At 43.0% G+C, this 23,707-nt stretch overlaps 1 protein-coding gene and 1 long non-coding RNA gene across 6 annotated transcripts in view; both read right to left on the bottom strand.

The window, feature by feature from the left end:
• The window catches only part of SGPP2 (sphingosine-1-phosphate phosphatase 2), a 144,308-nt gene that overhangs the window by 47,246 nt on the left and 73,355 nt on the right, over positions 1–23,707 (bottom strand). For 4 of the 5 annotated variants that reach the window (XM_025278342.3, XM_044937884.2, XM_044937883.2 and 1 more), the window contains exon 3: positions 5,494–5,628. The exons of the other annotated variant lie outside the window; for it this stretch is intronic. In XM_025278342.3, the coding sequence (XP_025134127.2) occupies positions 5,494–5,628 (135 nt within the window). The remainder of the gene's footprint in view (positions 1–5,493; positions 5,629–23,707) is intronic. 5 annotated transcript variants of the gene reach the window in all.
• Positions 18,394–19,233, bottom strand: LOC123332193. Its single transcript, XR_006548968.1, has 2 exons — positions 19,184–19,233; positions 18,394–18,549 (listed from the first exon to the last, which is right to left on the bottom strand). It is a non-coding gene; the product is annotated as an uncharacterized LOC123332193 (long non-coding RNA).

Genomic DNA, 23,707 nt, shown 5'->3' with positions numbered 1-23,707 from the left:
GCTTATTACTGGGTTGGCCAGTAAGTTTGTTTGGGTTTTTTCACAAGATGTAATAGAAAACCCGAACAAATTTTTGGCCAAGCCAATACAATCCAAAATGACAATATTTCCGTGTCTAACACAGCTCTGATGAACAGAACTTTGGTCTTCAAGCCAGGATAAATAAAAACCTAGATAGTTTAGGAAACAGAAGAGTCTCTAAATAACAAGACCAGTAAAGCCCCACAGGATTTTAAAGAACAGCCACACATTGATTTTTTTATGCTCTGGGATTGCTCGCTGCCCACCCCTCTATGTCTTCCTCCTCCCAAAGAATCTCCCTCCCCAAGAATCCATCTCCCACTCCCTGTGGTGTGAGGGCTTCACTGTTATAATACAGCTGATTCCTCTGCAGGGTGGAAGGAACACAGAGAAGCTCTTTTCAAATTATACCTCCAACGCCCCTCAAAACCACACATTTTTTAAACTCTAACATCTCTCTTCCCTCTGGCTTCACCCATAGTCCACATCACTACGGGGAATCATAGTGCAAGCAATTAGCTACGAGGCATGTAAGCTGTTCCAGGTGGTGCAGTGGTTAAAAAAAAAAAAAAAAAAAATTTGCCTACCAAAGCAGAGATGCAAGAGTCGCGGGTTTTTGATCTCTGGGTTGGGAAGATCCCCTGGAGGAGGGCATGGCAACCCACTCCAGTATTCTTACCTGGAGAATATCATGGACAGAGGAGCCTGGTGGGCTACAGTGCATAGGGTCTGAAAGAGTCGGACATCACTGAGCGCACACATACACACACACACCTAAGATGCTACTCAGGTCTCACGGGGCAGAAACACTGTGAGTCACTAGAGTTTATGGTCCACCCATAGATTTATTTTTAAAAAGTCAGGAATTCATTTCCTCATTCTAGAGAACAATGAGATGTAGCCCAAAGACCTCTATTCATCCCATTTCTTAATCTGTCCAAATTAAGCTCAGTCCTCTTCTCCTCAGGTTGCTGCTGCTGCTGCTGCTAAATTGCTTCAGTCGTGTCCGACTCTGTGCGACCCCAGAGACGGCAGCCCACCAGGCTCCCCGTCCCTGGGATTCTCCAGGCAAGAACACTGGAGTGGGTTGCCATCTCCTTCTCCAATGCATGAAAGTGAAAAGTGAAAGTGAAGACGCTCAGTCGTGTCCGACCCTTAGTGACCCCATGGACTGCAGCCTACAGGCTCCTCCGTCCATGGGATTTTCCAGGCAAGAGTACTGGAGTCGGGTGCCATTGCCTTCTCCGTCTCCTCAGGTTACTAACACGATAATTTGGATAAAGAAAGACGAGACACCCAACCATCCCACTCCTAGGTATGAAGAGGAAAAGTTAAAATTTTACATCAACCTCCTTCTCCTTCTGCCTCTGTAACTCAGCCTGCCCCTTGCAAAGTCTAGATCACCCAGGTCATGTAGTCTCAGAAAGTGGGGACTTGCACTACTAGGAACTGGAGTTTATCTCACTCATCCTCGTCCTGCTCTTTGCAATTGCCCAGCCCCTGCAAACCTGCTTAATCATGCGGGTCCAGGTCAGGCATCCCCTCCCCATCTTGACTGCTGTTCCCGCTGACACGAAACTCCTTAGTTTAAACCAGCCTGTTAACAGCTAGTGTTGCCCACTACAGTCTGTCTATAAAAATTCTGTAATCCCTTTGTTCGGGGTTCAGTGCTTGGAGTATTAACTCCTCTGGGCCTGCCGGCGTAATAAGCCTGAGTTCTCCAGCTCTCCGAGTGTGGTGCTTGAGTACTGGTTTCTGCAACAGGTACATATTCAAGAACCCTGAAAATGCGTGTCCTCACCGAAATTTGTACATGAATATTAGAAGGCAATGGCACCCCAGTCCAGTACTCTTGCCTGGAAAATCCCATGGACGGAGGAGCCTGGTAGGCTGCAGTCCATGGGGTCGCTAAGAGTTGGACACAACTGAGCGACTTCGCTTTCACTTTTCACTTTCATGCATTGGAGAAGGAGATGGCAACCCACTCCAGTGTTCTTGCCTGGAGAATCCCAGGGACGGGGGAGCCTGGTGGGCTGCTATCTATGGGGTTGCAGAGTCGGACACGACTGAAGAGACTTAGCAGCAGCAGCATTCTTAGCATTATCCTTCACAATAGCCCCAAAATTAAAAGTTTAAACCGAATGTCCATCAGCTGATGAATGGATTAAAAAAACAGGGTACATCTGTACAATGAAGTATTATTTGACCTTGAAAAACAAAGAGGTACTAATACATACTACAGCAAGGATGACCTTTGAAAACCGTGTGCTAAATGAAAGAAGTCAGATGAAAATGACAAATATGGTATGATTCTATTTACATGAAATGTTCAGAATAGGCAAATCCATAGAGATTAGTGGTTATCTGATTAGTGGTTATCTGGGGGGTAGGGGCTATTTGGCGGGTGGAAAGGGGAGTGAGTGCTAGTGAATATATGGGGCTTGTTTTTAAGGAGATGAAAATATCATGGAGGTTGACGGTGGGGATGGTTGCACAACTCTGTGAATATAATAAAGCCATCGAATTATTTCCTTCAGAAAGGTTAATATTATGGTATGTGAACTGTATCACAATGGAAAAAAGAGAAACTAGATATCAAGACGGATTCTGAAATACCTCTCCTATGTGGCCCTGAAGACTTTTGTTTCAAAATGTTATTGACAATGCCGTCAAATACTGATTCAATGGAAGCAGCTACGGCTGCTACTGCTATTTTCTTCAAAAGTCCTGCCCAGCTCTGCCCCTAAACCCCAGTTCTACGGGGCACTGAGGCCGTGACCGCCCATGACACAGGAAGCTGAAAGTCCTCCCTACTCAAACCATGAGGATGGGATTCATTTTAAGAGCAATTTTAAGCTCTGGAGCCTTTTTAGATCAATAGTTTTTCCAAAAAAAAAAAAAAAAAAAGAGAGAGAGAGAGCGAGAGAGAGTGACTGCAGTAGCCTGTGCAGCTTTTCTTTACTCAGTGTTCTTTTTCCCCCAGGAATACACATTGCTCTGTGGTCTTCTATTTGGCTTCAGGGAGTGGATTAAAAGCAGTTCTTTGTTATGGTGATGGAGGAACATTTGAGAGACTACTGCTTACCATTCAGTGTAAAAAGTTGTTTTCCACTGGTGAATATCCTTTCATGCTTGTGGCCTTATTTTTATTTACTTTTTAAAATTCAAAGCCCTTCTATAGTGTGTGTCACGTGGGTTTCTGTGTCCGTGGGGGGTTGGGTGGGGTGGATGGGGTGATGGGGAATCACTGGGACACGCAATTACAACTTCAAACTAATAAAATTTCGTTCCATGCCTGAAGCACCGAAACAAAGAAATTACAGAGCAAACACCATAAATCACAGAAGGCTATCAGCAAACTGGTCTTGACATAGTCCACGTCCTATAAAAATTAAGATATAATAAAGAAAGCACAAATGGCAGGTAAGAAAAATAAAACAATTAAGTGACAACAGTTTCCTGTTTTTTTTCTGACACTCCAATTTTTCAAGCTCAGATCTGCTTCTGAAATTTGTGAAGACAAACACTAAAGGTACAAAGATAAGTAAATAAGTCATGTATGTATGCATGTCTTTAAGTAAGTTACTTTAAAACAATTGAGGCTTCTTTTCCTTATTAAGGATGACTTGGGTTAAATAATAATTAGTATTCAGTTCAGTTCAATTCAGTCGCTCAGTCATGTCCGACTCTTTGCAACCCCATGAATTGCAGCACTCCAGGCCTCCCTGTCCATCACCAACTCCTGGAGTTCACTCAGACTCACATCCATTGAGTCGGTGATGCCATCCAGCCATCTCATCCTCTGTAGTCCCCTTCTCCTCCTGCCCCCAATCCCTCCCAGCATCAGAGTCTTTTCCAATGAGTCAACTCTTCGCATGAGGTGGCCAAAGTACTGAAGTTTCAGCTTTAGCATCATTCCTTCCAAAGAAATCCCAGGGCTGATCTCCTTCAGAATGGACCGGTTGAATCTCCTTGCAGTCCAAGGGACTCTCAAGAGTCTTCTCCAACACCACAGTTCAAAAACATCAATTCTTGGGTGCTCAGCCTTCTTCACAGTCCAAGTCTCACTTCCATACATGACCACAGGAAAAACCATAGCCTTGACTAGATGGACTTTTGTTGGAAAAGTAATGTCTCTGTTTTTGAATATGCTGTCTAGGTTGGTCATAGCTTTCCTTCCAAGGAGTAAGCGTCTTTTGATTTCATGGCTGCAGTCACCATCTGCAGTGATTTTGGAGGCCAAAAAAATAAAGTCTGACAATGTTTCCAGTGTTTCCCCATCTATTTGCCATGAAGTGATGGGACTGGATGCCATGATCTTCGTTTTCTGAATGTTGAGCTTTAAGCCAACTTTTTCACTCTCCACTTTCACTTTCATCAAGAGGCTTTTGAGTTCCTCTTCACTTTCTACCATAAGGGTGGTATCTTCTGCATATCTCGGAGAAGGCAATGGCACCCCACTCCAGGACTCTTGCCTGGAAAATCCCATGGACGGAGGAGCCTGGTGGGCTGCAGTCCATGGGGTTGCTAAGAGTCGGACACGACTGAGTGACTTCACTTTGACTTTTCACTTTCATGCATTGGAGAAGGAAATGGCAACCCACTCCAATGTTCTTGCCTGGAGAATCCCAGGGACGGGGGAGCCTGGTGGGCTGCCGTCTTTGAGGTCGCACAGAGTCGGACACGACTGAAGCGACTTAACAGCAGCAGCAGCATCTGCATATCTGAGGTTATTCATATTTCTCCTGGCAATCTTGATTCCAGCTTGTGCTTCTTCCAGCCCTGCGTTTCTCATGATGTATTCTGCATAGAAGTTAAATAAGCAGGGTGACAATATACAGCCTTGACGTACTCCTTTTCCTATTTGGAACCAGTCTGTTGTTCCATGTCCAGTTCTAACTGTTGCTTCCTGATCTGCATATAGGTTTCTCAAGAGGCAGGTCAGGTTGTCTGGTATTCGCATCTCTTCAAAAATTTTCCACAGTTTATTGTGATCCACACAGTCAAAGGCTTTGGCATAGTCAATAAAGCAGAAATAGATTAGTACAGTGATTTTAAAGTGTATTTTCACTGACATAATTTGTTTTAATATTCATATCATTCCTATTTTACAGATGAGAAAATTGTAAAACAGGAAATGCTTAAAGAAGATGACTGACCCCCTAAAGATGATACAATGAGTAGAGAAGCTGAGTTTGAATTTTGCTGATTCAAAATCCTAAGGTCTTTTCATCCCACCCTCTTAAATCTGGCATGACAGTTATTACTGAAACCAGATACCTATTTTTTTTAAAGAACCCAAATTCTATGATCCTAACCCATTAGATCCATGGAACACTCAGTAGAGGCTGCCTGACTGCCCTGGGGGCTAAGAGTCTTAGACATCACATCTGATGAGACAGTTGCCAAACACTTATCCACAGCACTCCAACAATGACCAGCAGAAGTCTGGGACCAGTGTCCGATACTCACCACTGGACAGGTGTCACATCCCAAATGGCGCCCATTGAGGGAATGGGTGTCTTCAGTCTTAGGAAATGTGGAGTGCACAAAAGCTAAAACACGCATAAGCCCATCTTCCTTCAGAGAGCCAACTAACCACAAAACCTGGAAACAATTCAATGTTCATGACAGGACACTGGTTAAATTACGTAAACATTAAAAAAGCATTGTGAGATATACTGTTAAATGAAAACAGTGAAAGGCAGCAAGAGTATATTTTGATCCTATTTATAATTTAAAACATGTATTTATAAGCAAATGCATGTAGCTTACAGGGCAAACTGTGGATGGTGGATCCACTGGGGGTTAGAATTGCAGTCGGTGCCTTGTGTGTCATTTGAGTTTTCATGCAAAAACCAATAAGGCTTGCTTCCAATAAAAATGTACATGCTGCAGAGAAAACTCCTCATTATTAGACTCTTCCTTCACATTTCTAAGTATATCAATTGTCAGTCCTGCTGACCAGAGGGGAAAAAAAGCAAACTGCAAAATAATACAAAAAGATCAAAACCTTTACTTTATAGACCACTGAAAGCAAAAATGCAACAGACGTTAGCTGCCTGCCATGCTCAACTTTCTCATCTGATTAAAACCACAAACTAAAAAAAAAAGAAAGGAAAAAACCCCACAAACTATTCTCATCTCCAAGCACGCTGCCACACATCTCTGTGGGTAACCCAGCCAACCAGTCTAGGCAACAGCCACATACATACAGAAAAAAGGCATTTAAGTACAAATTTCAATTAAACATAGTCTCAGATTTTTCAAGCTGAAGAGAAGTCTGTCTTCAGCCTTGACTGATGACTACTCATCTGAGACTCTTTCTGCTCTTGAGTGAGTGAGTCAAAGTCACTCAGTCGTGTCCAACTCTTTGCGACCCCATGGAGTATAGAGTCCATGGAATTCTCTGGGCCAGAAAACTGGAGTGGGTAGACTTTTCCTTCTCCAGGGGATCTTCCCAACCCAGGGATCAAACCCAGGTCTCCCGCATTGCAGGCAGATTCTTTACCAGCTAAGCCACAAGGCAAGCCCAAGAATACTGCTCTTACCTGCATCAAAAACAGTAAAACCTGCTAATAGGATTTCTTCACAAATTAGAACCCCTCCCCCAAATTCAGGAAAATTGCCCCAAAGAAATTCCCCCAAGCAATTTGAGCCAATAGCCCTACATCTAAACCCTCTGCCAATCTACTCCACCAACTAGCATCATCCTTGGTCTTTATGAAGTAAGAACAGCCTAAAATACCAGCTTTGTAATACTTTCAAGATCAAGTCAACATAGTTTTTTGGGGTTGTTTTTTGGGTGGTGGGGCCTACACTGCACCAGGCATGTGGGATCTTAGTTCCCCAGCCAAGGGTGTAACTGGGGCTGCTGCACAGGAAGTGCAGAGTCTTACCCACTGGACTGCTAGGGAAGTCCCCAAGTCAGCACGGTATTAACTGGAACATACCTCGACTGCCAATGGAACACTTTTTCTGTCCCTCCTACCAAGCTGGGTTTGGAGGTCTCCTCCATGCTCCCATTCACTCTGCCTGGCTCTATGAGGGTTTTTTAAATGACAGTCACTCATAAACCATTTTCTAGATTCTGCTATATCCAGGGACCACTAATTTTATTATCACTTTAATGTTGGTCTTCAAACTGGCTCACTCCTTTTCAGTGAAACACTCAAGAAAACATGATCTGATTGTTATATTTTACAGATACACACTAAAACCAAGATGTATAAATTTAAAGGAAAAATGAAAAAAAAAACCTCATTTCATGAACTAGGCTCTTGAGGTGACAGGCTTCTGGAAGATTTGATTTGTTCTGGATCTGGAAGATTCGATTTGTTCTGGATTTGACTTGCTGTCTGGAGATGTGTGAGCTTCCCTGGTGGCTCAGTAGGTAAAGAATCTGCCTGCAATGCGGGAGACCTGGGTTTGATCCCTGGGTTGGGAAGATCCCCTGGAGTAGAAAATGGCAACCCAATCCCATATTCTTGCCTGGAGAATTCCATGGACAGAGGAGCCTGGTTGGCTACAACCCATGGGGTTGTAGGGGTTGTAAAGAGTCAGACACAAGTGACTGACACTTTCACTTTTTCACTGGAGATGTGTTGCCAAGTACAATAACATCAAGAAGTCAGTGAAGGACTTCCTTGCGGTCCAGTGGCTAAGAATTCTTCTGCCCATGCAGGAGACACAGGTTTCTTCCCTGGTCCAGAAAGATCCCACATGCGACTAAGCCCATGCTCTACTACTGAGCCTGCATGCTGCAACTGCTGCAGTCCGAGCACCCTAGAGCCCGTGGTCCCCAACGAGAGAAGCCACTGCAGTGAGAAGTCCACATGCTGAAACTAGAGAAGCCACTCACAGCAACAAAGACCCAATACACCCAAATAAATAAATAATAAATTAAAAAACAACAAAGAAGGGAAGTCAATGAAGCAAGAGTCCAGGGCCCCAGAAAAGCATCCTGGGCCACATGCAGGGTCAACTGGTTGCCTCGGGGACAACTACTATCGCACTTTGGATGCTTGGGGTGGGTATCGTCCTCAACAACCACATCATCAAGCATTTTTTGTTATGACCATGAATCAGACCAAAGCAACTGTGTGTGGGGTTTTATGGTTCATGTGGACTCGAAGGAATCTGAATCCTGGTCTATTCTCCCTGGCAAAGACATGAGACAGAGAGAGCCTCTCAGTCACTGCAGAATCCTTGCCCCAATTCTAACCCCAATATCCTGAGAATCTTCCATCCTTTCTATACAGGTATCATCCAGGACTGGTGAAAAGTAGGGGACTTAAGAGTCTTCCTTTGTTGTACATCATGGGTACCAACAATAAAATCTACACTGTGCACAGCTGGGGCACAGATGAGGACATAAAACCCATGGGGACATAAAATGGACATCATAATCACTGACATTATAAGACAATATAGTCACCAAAATCCCCCCAAAATTAAACAAGAAAAAACATTGGTGGTCTGTAATTTACACACAGATTTGCAACAGCTAGGGAGTAAGCCCTCTGCCATCTTCCAGAAGAAAAGCGCCTCAAAAGCTGGCCTCACATCTCTCTTGAAGGTGGACATACTTGAGTATTGAAGGCAAGTGAACCAATATAAATCTGCACGCCTAACACTTACAATGAAACAACAATTCATAACCAGCCTTCTCCTGTTTATATCATTTCAGTCCTATTATTTATATTATTTCAGTATGCTTATAGTACATTTGAAATATTTCATATATATTTAATAAAATGTATGATTCAGTATCATTTTACTACATAGCTTTTGCTATAATAGAAGGACCTACTGACCGTCCCTCATGAATCAACTATGCTCTTGATTCTCATCCTTTCTCTTGTCTATTTTTTCAATTTTTTTTTAAATGGGATATGTAGTCTGAACAGATATCTTTTTACCAGAGTCGTAAAATTTCAAAATTTCCATAGGTCTCCCCAAGGCAGAATGTCCCAGAGCAGGTGATTAGGGCAAAAGGATGCCATGAGTGCTATCCCTTGAATGGGCATATTTTCTTCAACTAGAAATAAGTCAGTTATATATAATTTCATATCAAGCTTCAAAATAAGACAGGGCACTTCAACTCTTTACTCCCTTCTATCCATGTTTGTACAGGCAACTCAACTCTGTAATCGAAGACGTCTCAAAAGACAGAACTTACACAGAGTAAATCCTTTGTCAGTAGTGGTACCATTTTTAACACTAACCATTTCTAATATTAGCTTCCATAATGAGCTATCATTCTCCCCAGCACTCCCATCTTTAACAACAGCAAGCTAGAGCTTTTCCACATATGCATTAATAATGAGCTGCTGGTCCCTTTAAATCCTCGCTTGCTTATACATACATCAGCTTGGGACCCATTTAGATGTTAAAAACCAATATTGCTAACAGCAGCCTATGTATGATGCATGTTGTAAAGCAAATATGAGCTATGCTTTGGCAGTAATTCAGGAAAGTACTATTCTCCACCTTCAAAGGACCCTTCCTGGGAAGTCGCTCTCTTATTTTTCTGCATAGATGTAAAAGATGATGAAAAGTTGGCTTAAAGCTCAACATTCAGAAAACGAAGATCATGGCATCCGGTCCCACCACTTCATGGGAAATAGATGGGGAAACAGTGGAAACAGAGTCAGACTTTATGTTTTTTGGGCTCCAAAATCACTGCAGATGGTGACTGCAGCCATGAAATTAAAAGACGCTTACTCCTTGGAAGGAAAGTTATGACCAACCTAGATAGCATATTCAAAAGCAGAGACATTACTTTGCCAACAAAGGTTCGTCTAGTCAAGGCTATGGTTTTTCCTGTGGTCACGTATGGAAGTGAGACTTGGACTGTGAAGAAGGCTGAGCGCCGAAGAATTGATGCTTTTGAACTGTGGTGTTGGAAAAGACTCTTGAGAGTCCCTTGGACTGCAAGGAGATCCAACCAGTCCATTCTGAAGGAGATCAGCCCTGGGATTTCTTTGGAAGGAATGGTGCTAAAGCTGAAACTCCAGTACTTTGGCCACCTCATGCAAAGAGTTGACTCATTGGAAAAGACTCTGATGCTGGGAGGGATTGGGGGCAGGAGGAGAAGGGGACTACAGAGGATGAGATGGCTGGATGGCATCACTGACTTGATGGACATGAGTCTGAGTAAACTCCGGGAGTTGGTGATGGACAGGAGGCCTGGCGTGCTGCGATTCATGGGGTCACAAAGAGTCGGACACGACTGAGCGACTGAACTGAACTGAACTGAACTGGTAGGTGAAATTTAAATAATAAATTTATAACCTTGGAATTAAATTTATAACCTGAAAATTTTTCCAAGACATTTTCATGTGCATATCCTGATTCCTGGTGATTTACAAAAAACAAAACAAAACAAAAACCTAATCGAGCAATTCTAGACCAATAACCCTGTTTCATCCATATTTTACAAATGTGCCCCCATTTTATCACCCATGTTCTGTGAATGAACCTATTTGTGCCTCACCAAAGGGAAATTATGAGTGTGGCATAAAGAACAGCTGCCCAGACCTTTTCTAAAGCTTGGGTCATTCTAATGTTACCCAAGTAAATTTGTGTTTCCCCATAAAGACTGAGACAGCATTTGTCTTAAAAATGCTGGTCATAAAAACAAAACATTTTTTCTAAACCTGCCCTTTCCACCTCCACCATCATTAAAAACCTAAACCCATGACAAAATAAAAATAGCTCTGAAGACTATACTATCTGGGTTTTTGTAATGTGTCTCATAATTTTCTGGAAAAAAAATATTCTGTTGGAAAAAGCATGTCGTCGTTCAGTCATAAAGTTGTGTCCGACTCTTTACGATCCCATGGACTGCAGTATGCCGGGCTCCCCTGCCCTTTACTATCTCCCAGTGATGCTACCTAACCATCTCATACTCTGCTGGCCCCTTCTTCATTTGCCTTCAATCTTCCCCAGCATAGGTAACATTAAAATGAGATTCTAGCTTATTATACCCTGAAACACATCTTGCCCTAGAGAATGTCTAGGCTTGAATTACCCTGAGACAACAGAAAATGTGACCGCGCTGCACTTGCTTGTCTTTCTATGGAAGCATCTGTGTATAAGAGTCTCTGGACCTGGTGTGAGGTTGGAGCACCCATCATGATGACCTGATGAACCATGAACCCAACATTAGGCTAATGGCCACTGACGTTCTGGATTTCCCTGGTGGTTCAGCGATAAAGAACCCGCTTGCCAATGTAGGAGACATGGGTTTAATTCCTGGGTTGGGAAGATCCCCAGGAAATGGAAATGACAACCCATTCCAATATTCCTGCCTGGGAAATCCCATGGACAGAGGGGCCTGGCTGGCTACAGTCCATGGTATCTCAAAAGAGTCAGACACAACTTAGCAACTAAACGAGGACAACATTGACATTCCACACCTAGTTTTTTGGGCTATCACAGGCTTTCCTTACATGTTCTGTCAGAGTTCACTTCACCTTTGTCTCCAGTTTACAATCTTGTAGAATTTAGGAAAGATTGGGTGGGGTCACTCAGAAGAAATTTAAAAGATTTATATCTGAAGGGATTTAAAGACTCCACAGAGTCAAGTCACAACTGTATCCACTCAAGTTCTGAATGACCATCAACCACATCTCTGCAGCCTGCCTTCTTTGTGACCAGTCAGCTGCACTGCACAGAAAGGAATCTGAATTTGTGGTGCTGATACACAACGCTTGCTGTAGCCCTAAGGAAGTAAAACCATTTTTCATTGTGAAAGCAATGTCAGACCTACTGTTTGCCTGGATTTGGTCCCCTTCACACCCCAAATTCTCCAGTCTAGCTGTTCTTTGTCTCTAAAGGCTGGTATTGCTGGCTGCATTTCCTTGTGCTAGAAACATCTGCACACATGTTGGGGCGAGGAGAAGCACCATTTCATGATGAGATGCTCTGTCATACAGCAGTCCATGAGCAAACGAAATTACCAGTTAAGAGGCTGGGGAGGAAATGGAGAGCTAAGGAAACGCATAAGAATAAAAACTCAATATGCAGGCTAACAAAATTACGGGAGCCATAATCACAGGATGTAGGAAAGAAAATTCACTTATGACCACGCAGATGATGTCCGCTTTCGGTGAAGGCGCCCTGGATATGCATCTACTCAACCCACCAGGGGAACAGCCAAGCAGACTCTCATATTTCTTTACACAACACCTATTTCCATTCTCAGGCTGACGTCACAAGCTGGGCTATCAACACTGGGCAAAGCCAATTTCCTACTATTTTGAATGACTGTCAACATGATGACTGTGAAGAGGGAGTGGCTATCAACTCTGTGTGCCAAAGTCAGCTGAGCCAAAGTCAAGAGACCTGGGACTACCCTGGTGGTCCAGTGACTACCCAATGCAGAGGTCCTGGGTTTGATCCCTGGTCAAAGAACTACATCCCATATGCCGCAACTAAGAGTTTGCATCGTGCAGCTAGAAGACCTAGGTGCATGTAAATGAATATTTTTAAACAGAATTCATTAAAAAAAAAAATGAAGTGTTGGGCTTCCCTGGTGGTCCAGTGGTTAAGAATCTGCCTTGCAATGCAGGGGACAAAGGTTCAACCCCTGGTCTGGGAAGATCCCACACGCCACAAAGCAACTGAGCCTGTGCGCCGCAGCTACTGAAGCTGGTGTGCCCTAGGCCTGTGCACCACAAGAGAAGCCACCGCAATGAGAAGCCCATGCACCACAAGTAGAGAGCAGCCCCTCCTTGCTGAAACTAGAGAAAACCCGAGCATAGCAACGAAGACCCAGTGCAGTCAAAAAAATAATAATAAATACACAAATTAAAAATAATAGAGTGTAGAGACCTGAATATACTTTCTCTACAACACTCTCAATCCACTAGATGTTCATCAGTGTCCCTGACATTCCTCATCGAACTGCCCCCAGCTTCTCCTGGTTATCACTTCGCTTCCATCCAAATGGAAATCAGGGACATTCTGGTAAAGGTAGGGATCCACGCCGCGACGGCAGCACTGCTCCCCTCCACACCCATCACCGCCATCAGAAGCCCCGGCTTCACGTCTCACTGGGGAAGCTAACAGGCCCTGGTCTGAGATTTAACCTTCCTCCTGGGAAATGTACAAACCCTGTGAATAGTCTTTTTATGGCCCTAAAGTTCAGGTGAAGGCTGTCACATCTCACAGCTGAAACTGCTCAGTCAGAGTGCCTGAATGAACAGTTCTCTTGACCTTGAGATTTAATTCCACTAGCTGGTCACACCTTTCCGACAAGCAAGGTTCGGACGTGCACCTAGTCAGGCCCAAGGTTACCACGCTCAGCTCTGGTCCAGGTCACCAGCAGCCTGGTTGCTCGGCCTCTCTGCCAAGAGGCCGCTGGTCTAGTAAGTCCTACGACAGGGCCTGCTTGGAATAAACTTACTGACATTAACTTGTAGAACTCAAAAATGTAACTCACCACCTCCTGAAATGAAAATTGTCTAAGAACTAAGATTACAGTGCCTTTGACATGTAGACATTTTCTAGCCCATCATCTGCAAAAATCAAGTTTTTCATTTGGCTCCAATGATGTCTTTCCTCCAAAAGACTGTCTTCCCCTCCCCTGTCTCTTTAAACACACCCCATCCATCCTCCATTCTCCCATCCCCCCAACGCCTCCCCCTCCTTTTGCTGCTTCCTCTTCATCCTTGGCAGGATGCCTTCATTACAAGGTTTCTCCCAGGCAGAGAAGAATGGGTTCTCCACCCCTGGAGTTAGATGACTGTCCTCCTGTAGAGCCAGTCTTTGAGCAGGACTAGACAAGCATCCCAGAGAACTCCCTTCCTGACGCCTGTTCACTGCAGGGAGCGAAGGAAGGAGGCTGGATGGACACAGGAGAGGCGGAGGGGGAGAGAGCAGGGCACCATTGATTTACCAGCCGGTCAGTGAGTGATTAACTCTAGCTAGTAAAAGGGGCTGTTGATCACACAGTCAGTACCTCCCCAACAGGACTGTAACTGGGGCTATAACCTCCCTATGACCCTTTGTAATGAGAGAAGCTCGACTTGAGAAGGCCAGCCTCAGCCCTCCAGGCTGACAGGCACATCCATGCTCTCCCCTCGGAGTCCCTTCCTCTGCAATTTCTACATTCCACCGTCAGGCTGGGGTCCTTAGGATGATGCCAGAATTTTTACAGAACTCTTTGATGAGGTGTCAATGGTCAATTTTCATTCCAATCCCAAAGAAAGACAATGCCAAAGAATATTCAAACTACCGTACAATCGCGGTCATTTCACATGTTAGCAAGGTAATACTCAAAAATCCTTCAAGCTAGGATAGTTCAATAGTACATGAACAAAGAATTTCCAGATATACATGCTGAATTTTAAAAATGAAGAGGAACCAGAGATCAAGTTGCCAAAATTTGTGGGATCATAGAGAAAGCAAGGGAATTCCAAAAGAAAAAAAAAATCTACTTCTGCTTCACTGACTATACCAAAGCCTTTCATTGTGTGGATCACAACAAACTGTGGGAAATTCTTAAAGAAATGACAATACCAGACCACTTTACCTGTCTCCTGAGAAACCTGTATGCAGGTCAAGAAGGAACAGAACTGAACATGGAACAACAGACTAGTTCAAAATTGGGAAAGGAGTATGTCAAGGCTGTACATTGTCACCCTGATTTTTTAACTTATAGGCAGAGTATATCATGTGAAATCCTGGGCTGGATGAAGCTCAAGCTGGAATCAAGATTGATGGGAGAAATAAACAACCTCAGATATTCAGATGATACCACTCTAATGGTAGAGAGTGAAGAGAATCTAAAGAGCCTCTTAATGAGAGTGAAAGAAGAAAGTGAAAAGCAAGCTTAAAACTCAACACTCAAAAAACAGAGATCACGGCATCCAGTCCCATCACTTCATGTCAAACAGATGGGGAGAAAGTGGAAACAGTGACAGATTTTATTTTCTTGAGCTCCAAAATCACTGCGGACAGTGACTGCAGCCATGACATTTAAAGGCACTTGCGCCTTGGAAGAAAAGCTATAACAAACCTGGATAGAGTATTAAAAAGCAGAGATATCACTTTGCTGACAGATCTGTAGAGTCAAAGCTATGGTTTTTCCAGTAGTCATGTATGGATGTGACAGTTGGACCATAAAGAAGGCTGAGCACTGAAGAATTGATGCTTTCAAACTGGGGTGCTGGAGAATACTCTTGAGAGTCCCTTGGAAGCAAGGAGATCAAATTAGTCAATCCTAAAGGAAATCAACCCTGAATATTCATTGGAAAGACGGATGTAAAGCTGAAGTTCTAATACTTTGGCCACCTGATGCAAAGAGCTGACTCACTGGAAAAGACTCTGATACTGGGAAAGATTGAGGGCAAGAGAAGGGGGCGGCAGAGGATGAGATGGTTAGATATCATCATTGACTCAATGGACATGAGTGTGAGCAAACTCTGGGATATACTGAAAGACAGGGAAGCCTGGCATGCTGCAGTTCATGAGGTCACAAAGAGTAGGAAGCAACTTAGGGACTGAAGAACAGGATTTGAATCACAGGAAAAGTTTGGTTTTAAAGTTAGAAAAGACCACATCAAAGGTGTCTTTCCACTTAAAATCCAGCTGTCTTTTTAGAAGGCTTGTTTACCATTTAGACTTGTTGGGAATATTGGTTTCCAAATGAATACAGAAATTAGTTACAAAGACTGTTGATATATTTTGAACATTCTAGATTTGCCATTAACTATTCAATGTGAGTAAATTGTAAGTAAAATCAGCCCTGTGTCCAGAAGCCACCTCCGTGGGAAGGTTTTTCCTGACCACTTGAGCTAAGACAGCTGCCTGACACCAGTCTGCATACCCTGCTTTTATTTTTCTTCACAAAACTCTACTCTACCTGCACTTAGATTATACATTTTGATTTATCAGCTCCATCCCCACCCCCAAGGGGATGCTTGGCCCAGAGTCTGGGACAGTGCCTGGTTCTGACTCAGTTTTGGATCTTTGCCCTCTCCACCTATCCCAGCCTGGAGCTCTCTCCCCTGGGCCCTCACCTGGCTGGCTCTTTCTCATACTTTAAGACTTAAGTGAAACTACCACCAAATGCTTCTTCTTGAACAGCATTTCTAAAGTAGGTCTCTGTTCTCACCCTCATCATGCTGTAAACAATAATTGTACAACCTTTAATTTCTATTTTGACTTATTATTCTGTTTTGCCTACAAGTAAACTCCAGGAGAGTAGGATGGAGTTTGTCTTGTTCACTGCTTAATCCTTAGGACTTAGCAGAGTATTTTATAATCGATCTTGCTGGATGTTTTTCAAGTGAATAAATGAACAACTAAATAAATTTAAAAGTTGTTGCTCATCAATCACAAGGTGAGAAAGAAATCTGAGGCTCTTTTAAAAAGGCAAATAAAATCTGGCTTCTGATTCAAAGACCCCTTCGCATTTGAGAAACATAAAACATAGAATTACTACTTGCATATAGAAAAGGCCTTGATTATCTTGACTAAATTTGGGTCCTGATTGTCCATCAGGGCCCTGCAGAATGACTCAGGATGGGGAACAACTACTTTTTAAAAATTAATTTTGTTTCTATTTTTGGCTGTGCTGGGTCTTCATTGCTGTGCACAGGCTTCCTCTAGTTGCAGTGATCACGGATCACCCACTGTGGTAGCTTCGCTTGTTGCAGAGCACGGGCTCTAAAGCAAGGGCTTAGTAGTTGTGGCACACAACCTTAGTTGCCTCGAAACATACGGGATCTTCCCAGACCAGGGATCGAACCCATGTCCCATGCATTGGCAGGTGGATTACCACCAGGGAAGTCCAACAATTTCATTTTAAAAACATCTCTAGGATGCTCCCTTAGCACGCTATAGATTTTTCTAATGTATCCTTAGTAGCCTGAACTGTAATTACTTCTTTACATCTGTCCCCTCAAGGGGGACAGCTATGAAATCCTCATCATAGAATTATGAATCTTTACTTATTTTATTCAATAATTATGTATTGAGCTGCTACTACATGCCAAGTTCAAGGAATAATAAAGAACCATCTAGCAGAGAATGACGCAGTGGCAAAGAATCCGCCTGCTAATGCAGGAGACGCAGGTTCGATCCCTCAGTAGAGAAGATTCCCTGGAGGAGGAAATGGCAACCCACTGAAGTATCCTTGCCTGGAGAATCCCAAGGACAGAGGAGTCTGGCGGGCTAGTCCATGGGGTCGCAGGATCAGACACAACTGAGCACGCAAGTGGACAATACAGGTTCAAGGTTTTCTAGAGACAATGTGTGTGGTGAGACTTGAAGCTGGTGGCAGGGGCAACAGTAGGAGGAGGGATAGAGTCAAGTGTGGGTGTGTCTGCAGGGCAGGAACTGGGGTGGACATGGGGGTCATCAGCAGATAGTTCTGCGATTCCAGAGAAGAGAACAGATCGGGGAGAGTTAAAGCTAGAGATTTAGGCAGAAGTCCAATTATTTTAAGGTGCTTGGACATTAATATGTTCTAAACAGTGGACCATGGTCATACTTGCACCGGAGATAGGTCACTCTATATAAGACCAGAGAGCTAAATGATACACCACTGGGCTCCTGAGATAGGTCATTCTACATGCTAGCATTTGGTCCCATCACTTCATGCAAATTAGATGGGGAAACAAAGAGAAACAGTAACAGACTTCACTGCAGATAGGGACTGCAGCCATGAAATTAAAAGACGCTTGCTCCTTGGAAGAGAAGCAATGACAAACCTAGACTGTGTGTTAAAAAGCAGGTGTTACTTTTCTGACAAAGGTCCATATAGTCGAAGATATGGTTTTGCCAGTAGTCATGTATGGATGTGAGAGTTGGACCATAAAAAAGGCTGAGTGCCAAAGAATTGATGCTTTTGAACTGTGGTGTTGGAGAAGGCTCTTGAGAGTCCCTTGGACATCAAACCAGTCAGTCCTAAAGGAAATCAATCCTGAATATTCATTGGAAGGACTGATGCTAAAGCTCCAATACTTTGCCCACCTGAAGTGAAGAACTGACTCATTGAAAAAGACCCTGATGCTGGGAAAGATTGAAGACAGGAGGAGAAGGGGATGACAGAGGATAAGATGATTAGATGGCATCACCAATTTGATGGACATGAGTTTCAGCAAGCTCTAGGAGGTGTAGAAGGACAGGGAAGCCTGGCAAGCTGCAGTTCGTGGGGTCACAAAGAGTCAGACACAACTGAGTGACTGAACAACAACGTGCTGTGGGGTGGATGGATTTGAAGGTCATAAGAATTGCTGTAAGGAGATTCATTAGATGGTTAACACGAGCAGGCAAAATAAAGATGATATAGGCTTGAAGTGAGGGAATATTTCCAGAATTGTTGGAAATGTAAAATTACAAGTGCCCAGTAGAGTCCCAAAATCTTTATTAAATGAATAAAAAGACACACTGGGGCTCCGTGGAGAATGAGACTCTGCTCTCTACCCCATCAGAGAAGTGAAGACCTCATGAACAGGAACTGTTTTAAGTTGACTGTCTTTACTTTGTAGCTTTTCTGTTTCATATCTTCCCCTGTGAAGGAAGATCATTTAGATGTTTCAGCTTAAAAGTCCTGTTTTTGGTATCTACCAAGCTCAAGAAAAAAATAAGAGAAAAAATGCCACTTCTACTGATAAACAATTTAGGACTTTACAGCTTGTAGCCAGCACTCTAGGAGAAAATTAAGAATCTTAGATAAAATTCTATAGGATGGGACTTCTCTGGTAGTCCAGTGGTTAAGACTCCAGGTTTCCACTGCAGGGAGCTAGAGTTTAATCCTCAGTTAGGGAACTAAGATCCTTCATGCCATGTGGTGTAGCCAAAAAATAAACAAGCACAAAATTATGTGACAGCTTCTTTAATATTATGTAAATCCTAGTGTATAATTTCTAAGTTATATACTAGAATATCTAGGGCTGAAAAAATATTGTACACCTCCTTACTGCAGACCTCATCATACAACTGGCTAAATTAAGGCCCTTGAATTAACTGGTACATAAAGTAGAACACATATTTGATAGAGTTAATCAATAGCCTAGATGTCCTAATAGAATTAAAACTGACTTTCCATACATTACTTTAAAATGATATAGCATTCCTTAAAACCTGTATTTTTTGTAGAGTATTTATTCCTTTGAAATAGTAACAGAACAAGGTGATTGACTACCTGGACACAGCTGAGGAGATGCTGCTGCTGCTGCTGCTGCTGCTAAGTCGCTTCAGTCGTGTCCGACTCTTCACGACCCCATGGACTGCAGCCTACCAGGCTCCTCCATCCATGGGATCTTCCAGGCAAGAGAAGGAGATACCATACAGCAAATTCTCAATGTCTCTAGTTAATGCTGGGAAAGTCAATCCTGAAGTTTACATAAAGCGAATCCTCTGTCCATGGGATTCTCCAGGCAAGAATACTGGAGTTGGTAGCCATGCCCTTCTCCAGGGGATCTTCCTGGCCCAAGGATCAAACCTGGGTCTCCCAAATTGTAGGCAGATTCTCTACCATTTGAGTCACCAAGGAAGCCCCCATATAAAGCAAGAGACAATAGAAATGCTTTAATACTGAGGGGTGGAAGGTGCTTTTGTAGTTATATTTGAATGTAGTTATCTCTAGCATTTGTGATTTGGAGCCATAATAATAAAGTTAGGAAATCACTTTGTGTTTGAACAGCAATCTAGTCTCAAGTGTATGTGAAATACTAGCCTAAGCAAAATAACTGCTTCTTCTCATTTCCTTTAATGTTTATATGCTGCGTTGGTTAGAGGAAGAATTCAAATGCTTTCCTGAAAGCTATTCAGCAATACAAAAGATTGTATGTTGCACAAGAGGGAGTAGACACTAAGTACATTTTGCCAAAATGATCTTGGAAAGTAAGAACTATAGGACAGCACGTAGAGGGACTTCAGGGTTGAATTCTCTATTGTCTTTATCAAATGAAAAACAAATCTGGATTTAGGCAAGGACAGCGTTTATTTGAGAGGACTGGAAGATCTCTCTGATCGTAAGATCTCTGAGTGTTCAAAGACCAGGCAGAAAAGGGCTTTTCTTTCATTCAGAGGGATGATCAGTACTGGAAAGGTGTTCTCTGGGTGTGGGGAGGTGGACAGGGCAGTAAATCAGAGCCTTGTTTATCCTGTGGTCAGTTTATCCTCAAGATGAGGGGCTGTGTGCTGGCTGGTATGAGATAAATCAAAATTCAGGGTCCAGCCATGGAGAAAAGCTCAACTCAAGTTTGATCAAGTCAAGGGAGCAGGTATTTTGACCAGATGGGCCAGTGGGGATGGAGTTAAAACCATTTATAAATCAAAGAATGGGAACTGGAGGGGTCATGACCAGCCTTGTTACAGGTAAATAAGGCGGGGGTGGGGCTGTGAGCCTTGTCTAAGTCACCTGGAGAAGGATGGTTCCTTGTAGTAAATCATTCCTAGAACACAAAAGGGTGAGTGGATTATCTTCACGGTTTCTGTTTCCAGGAGCATAGGGCTCAGGTAAAATTCAATAGGATCACCTTCTTTCTTTTATTTTTCAGCCAGCAGTGTATTTACGGATTTATCTAATCAGGGTTTTATTTGCAGAAGAAAATGTAGATTAGTACTTTTTTTTTTTTTTTGATTTACAGGTGTTTTATTACTAATACAATGGTAGATTTGTATATAATTCATCACCATTAGCATTTGCTTTCTTTTTTCTGTGGACTGCATTTTGTACATAATCTTTTGTGTATCATCTGCCCATGTCATTTGCCTTCTTTTTGTTGGGTTGTTTGTTTTTGTTTTGGCTCCTTAAAAAATAGCAACTCTTTGGTTTTTTTTTTTTGAACAAATAGATTTTCTTTAATAGGTAATTCATCCCACAATTGAATAGCATTTTTTTTTCTTTGCCACTACAAAACATTTTAATGGTCAACTTTGATAGTAGTACTTTAAGATAAACTCTGGCAAACCCCTTTGTGCTCTCAGACCATCTGCATCTCTTAGGTTGAAGGTGTCACCTGCAAATTGGCACTTGCCATCGACTTCTTCACTGCAGCTGCTGACCTTCAACATCCCTGAAAGGAGTCCAGGGTGGAGATCAGGAAGGAGGCACTCTGTGCTCTGGGAAAACTGACAGGTCTTCAGATAGGTATTTTTAGGAGAAGATTTTATGAGCCCAATTCTTGCATCTCCTTGTATCTAGAAAGGCGTCAAATCCTTCACAGTGATATCAGTTCCTTGTGCCTAGAGATTAGCTAAAACCTGCAAAAACGATGAGTTTGATTGCACATATTCCCTCTTTACCAAAATCACATATAGACTGACTCCCCTCCCCCACCCCACGCCTTTTTGGAGCAGTTTCTCAGAGTTATCTGAAGTGCCATCTCCTGGACTACAGTCCTTATTCTGCCCCAGATATAACTTAATTCACAACTCTCATATTGTAGGTTTTGTTTTGCTTTTTTTCCAGTCAACAAGGGCCAGCTGAGTAGGGGCTTCAGGAGCTTTCTGAGAAGCTGACAGTAACTGAAGCCAAGACTGCTAGACTGAGTGGAAAGGAGTAAACTTTCCTTTAAAATTAAAAGAACACCACCCCCGCCACACACACACACACACACACACACACACACACACACACACACACACACACACACACACACACACACGTTGTCCAGTCCTTACTGAACATTTAAATGTCTTTAAATCCTTTCATTTCTAGCCTGTTGGGCTCTTTTCAAAGATTCTTCATTTTCTTCTTAAAGAACCTTTATATTAAGCTTGACACAGTACAATGAAGTAAGAAGAGGGCTGGAGTGAAAATGAGATCTGGGTGATATTAATATCTCATCCTCAGTTTCATCTTATGTAAATGTAGGCATTAATACCACAAAAATGCTGTTGGGTTGAGACAAAAATATGCTTGGAAGGGCTCAGCCATCTGTGGAGTTGTATGCTTTTTTAAAACATTATTTTTGGAAACAATGACTGACTCTGGAACTTTTTTTTAACACGCTCCTGACATCACATTTTAGATACAGATATGCTACAGAACTTACTTCTATAGAGTTTATGTCCAGCTATTCTTAGAGTGGAAAGGAGAGCTGGCATGAGACCACATACACTCTCATAGCACTTCATCATTTTAAGAGGCAAGCACATGTTCACATCATTTAACTTTTTTCACTCTTGGGCTGTGGTGCACTTATGAAAACAAGCAGGACCCTGTGGGGCTTCTGGGTGCAGGAACCTTTCTGTTTACCCTCCAAGACCTTCCTTGAGTTCCAAAGAGCAGATTCAAACCATTGCTAACCAGGGAAGGGAGGGGATACAGAGACAAGAGAGGAGCGGCCAAGGAACAATAGTGCAGTCTTGGGGCACGGTCCTTCAGTTCAGTTCAGTCGCTCAGTCATGTCCAACTCTCTGCGACCCCACGGACTGCAGCACACCAGGCCTCCCTGTCCATCACCAACTCCCGGAGTTTACCCAAACTCATGTCCATTGAGTTGGTGATGCCATCCAACCATCTCATCCTCTGTCATCCCCTTCTCCTCCTGCCCTCAATCTTTTCCAGTATCACAGTCTTTGCTAATGAGTCAGCTCTTTGCATCAGGTGGCCAAAGTACTGGAGTTTCAGCTTCAGCATCAGTCCTTCCAATGCACACCCAGGACTGATCTTCTTTAGAATGGACTGGTTGGATCTCCTTGCAGTCCAAGGGACTCGAAAGAGTCTTCTCCAACACCACAGTTCAAAAGCATCACTTCTTTGGCGCTCAGCTTTCTTTACAGTCCAACTCTCACATCCATACATGACTAATGGAAAAACCACAGCTTTGACTAGACAGACCTTTGCTGACAAAGTAATGTCTTTGCTTTTTAATATGCTGTCTAGTCTGGTCATAACTTTCCTTCCAAGGAGTAAGCGTCTTTTAATTTCATGGCTGCAATCACCATCTACAGTGATTTTGGACCCTCCAAAAATAAAGTCAGCCACTGTTTCCCCATCTATTTGCCATGAAGTGATGGGACCGGATGCCATGATCTTAGCTTTCTGAATGTTGAGCTTTAAGCCAACTTTTTCACTCTCCTCTTTCATCAAGAGGCTCTTTAGTTCTTCTTCACTTTCTGCCATAAGGGTGGTATCATCTGCCTATCTGAGGTTATTGATATTTCTCCTGGCAATCTTGATTCTAGCTTGTGCTTCTTCCGGCCCAGCGTTTCTCATGATGTACTCTGCATGTAAGTTAAATAAGCAGGGTGACAATATACAGCCTTGACGTACTCCTTTTCCTATTTGGAACAAGTCTGTTGGTTCCATGTCCAGTTCTAACTGTTGCTTCCTGACCTGCATACAGGTTTCTCAAGAGGCAGGTCAAGTGGTCTGGTATTCCCATCTCTTTCAAAATTTTCCACAGTTTATTGTGATCTACACAGTCAAAGGCTCTGGCATAGTCAATAAAGCAAAAATAGATGTTTTTCTGGAATCCCATTGCTTTTTCAATGATCCAGCAGATGTTGGCAATTTGATCTCTGGTTCCTCTGCCTTTTCTAAAACCAGCTTGAACATCTGGAAGTTCATGGTTCATGTATTGCTGAAGCCTGGCTTGGAGAATTTTGAACATTACTTTGCTACTGTGTGAGATGAGTGCAATTGTGCAGTAGTTTGAGCATTCTTTGGCATTGCCTTTCTTTGGAATTGGAATGAAAACTGACTTTTTCCAGT

The sequence above is a fragment of the Bubalus bubalis genome, chromosome 2 (genome assembly GCF_019923935.1).
Source record: "Bubalus bubalis isolate 160015118507 breed Murrah chromosome 2, NDDB_SH_1, whole genome shotgun sequence".
Classification (NCBI taxonomy): Eukaryota; Metazoa; Chordata; class Mammalia; order Artiodactyla; family Bovidae; genus Bubalus; species Bubalus bubalis.
Note: the sequence above shows the minus strand (reverse complement) of the source record. Positions and strands in the feature narration are given on the sequence as shown.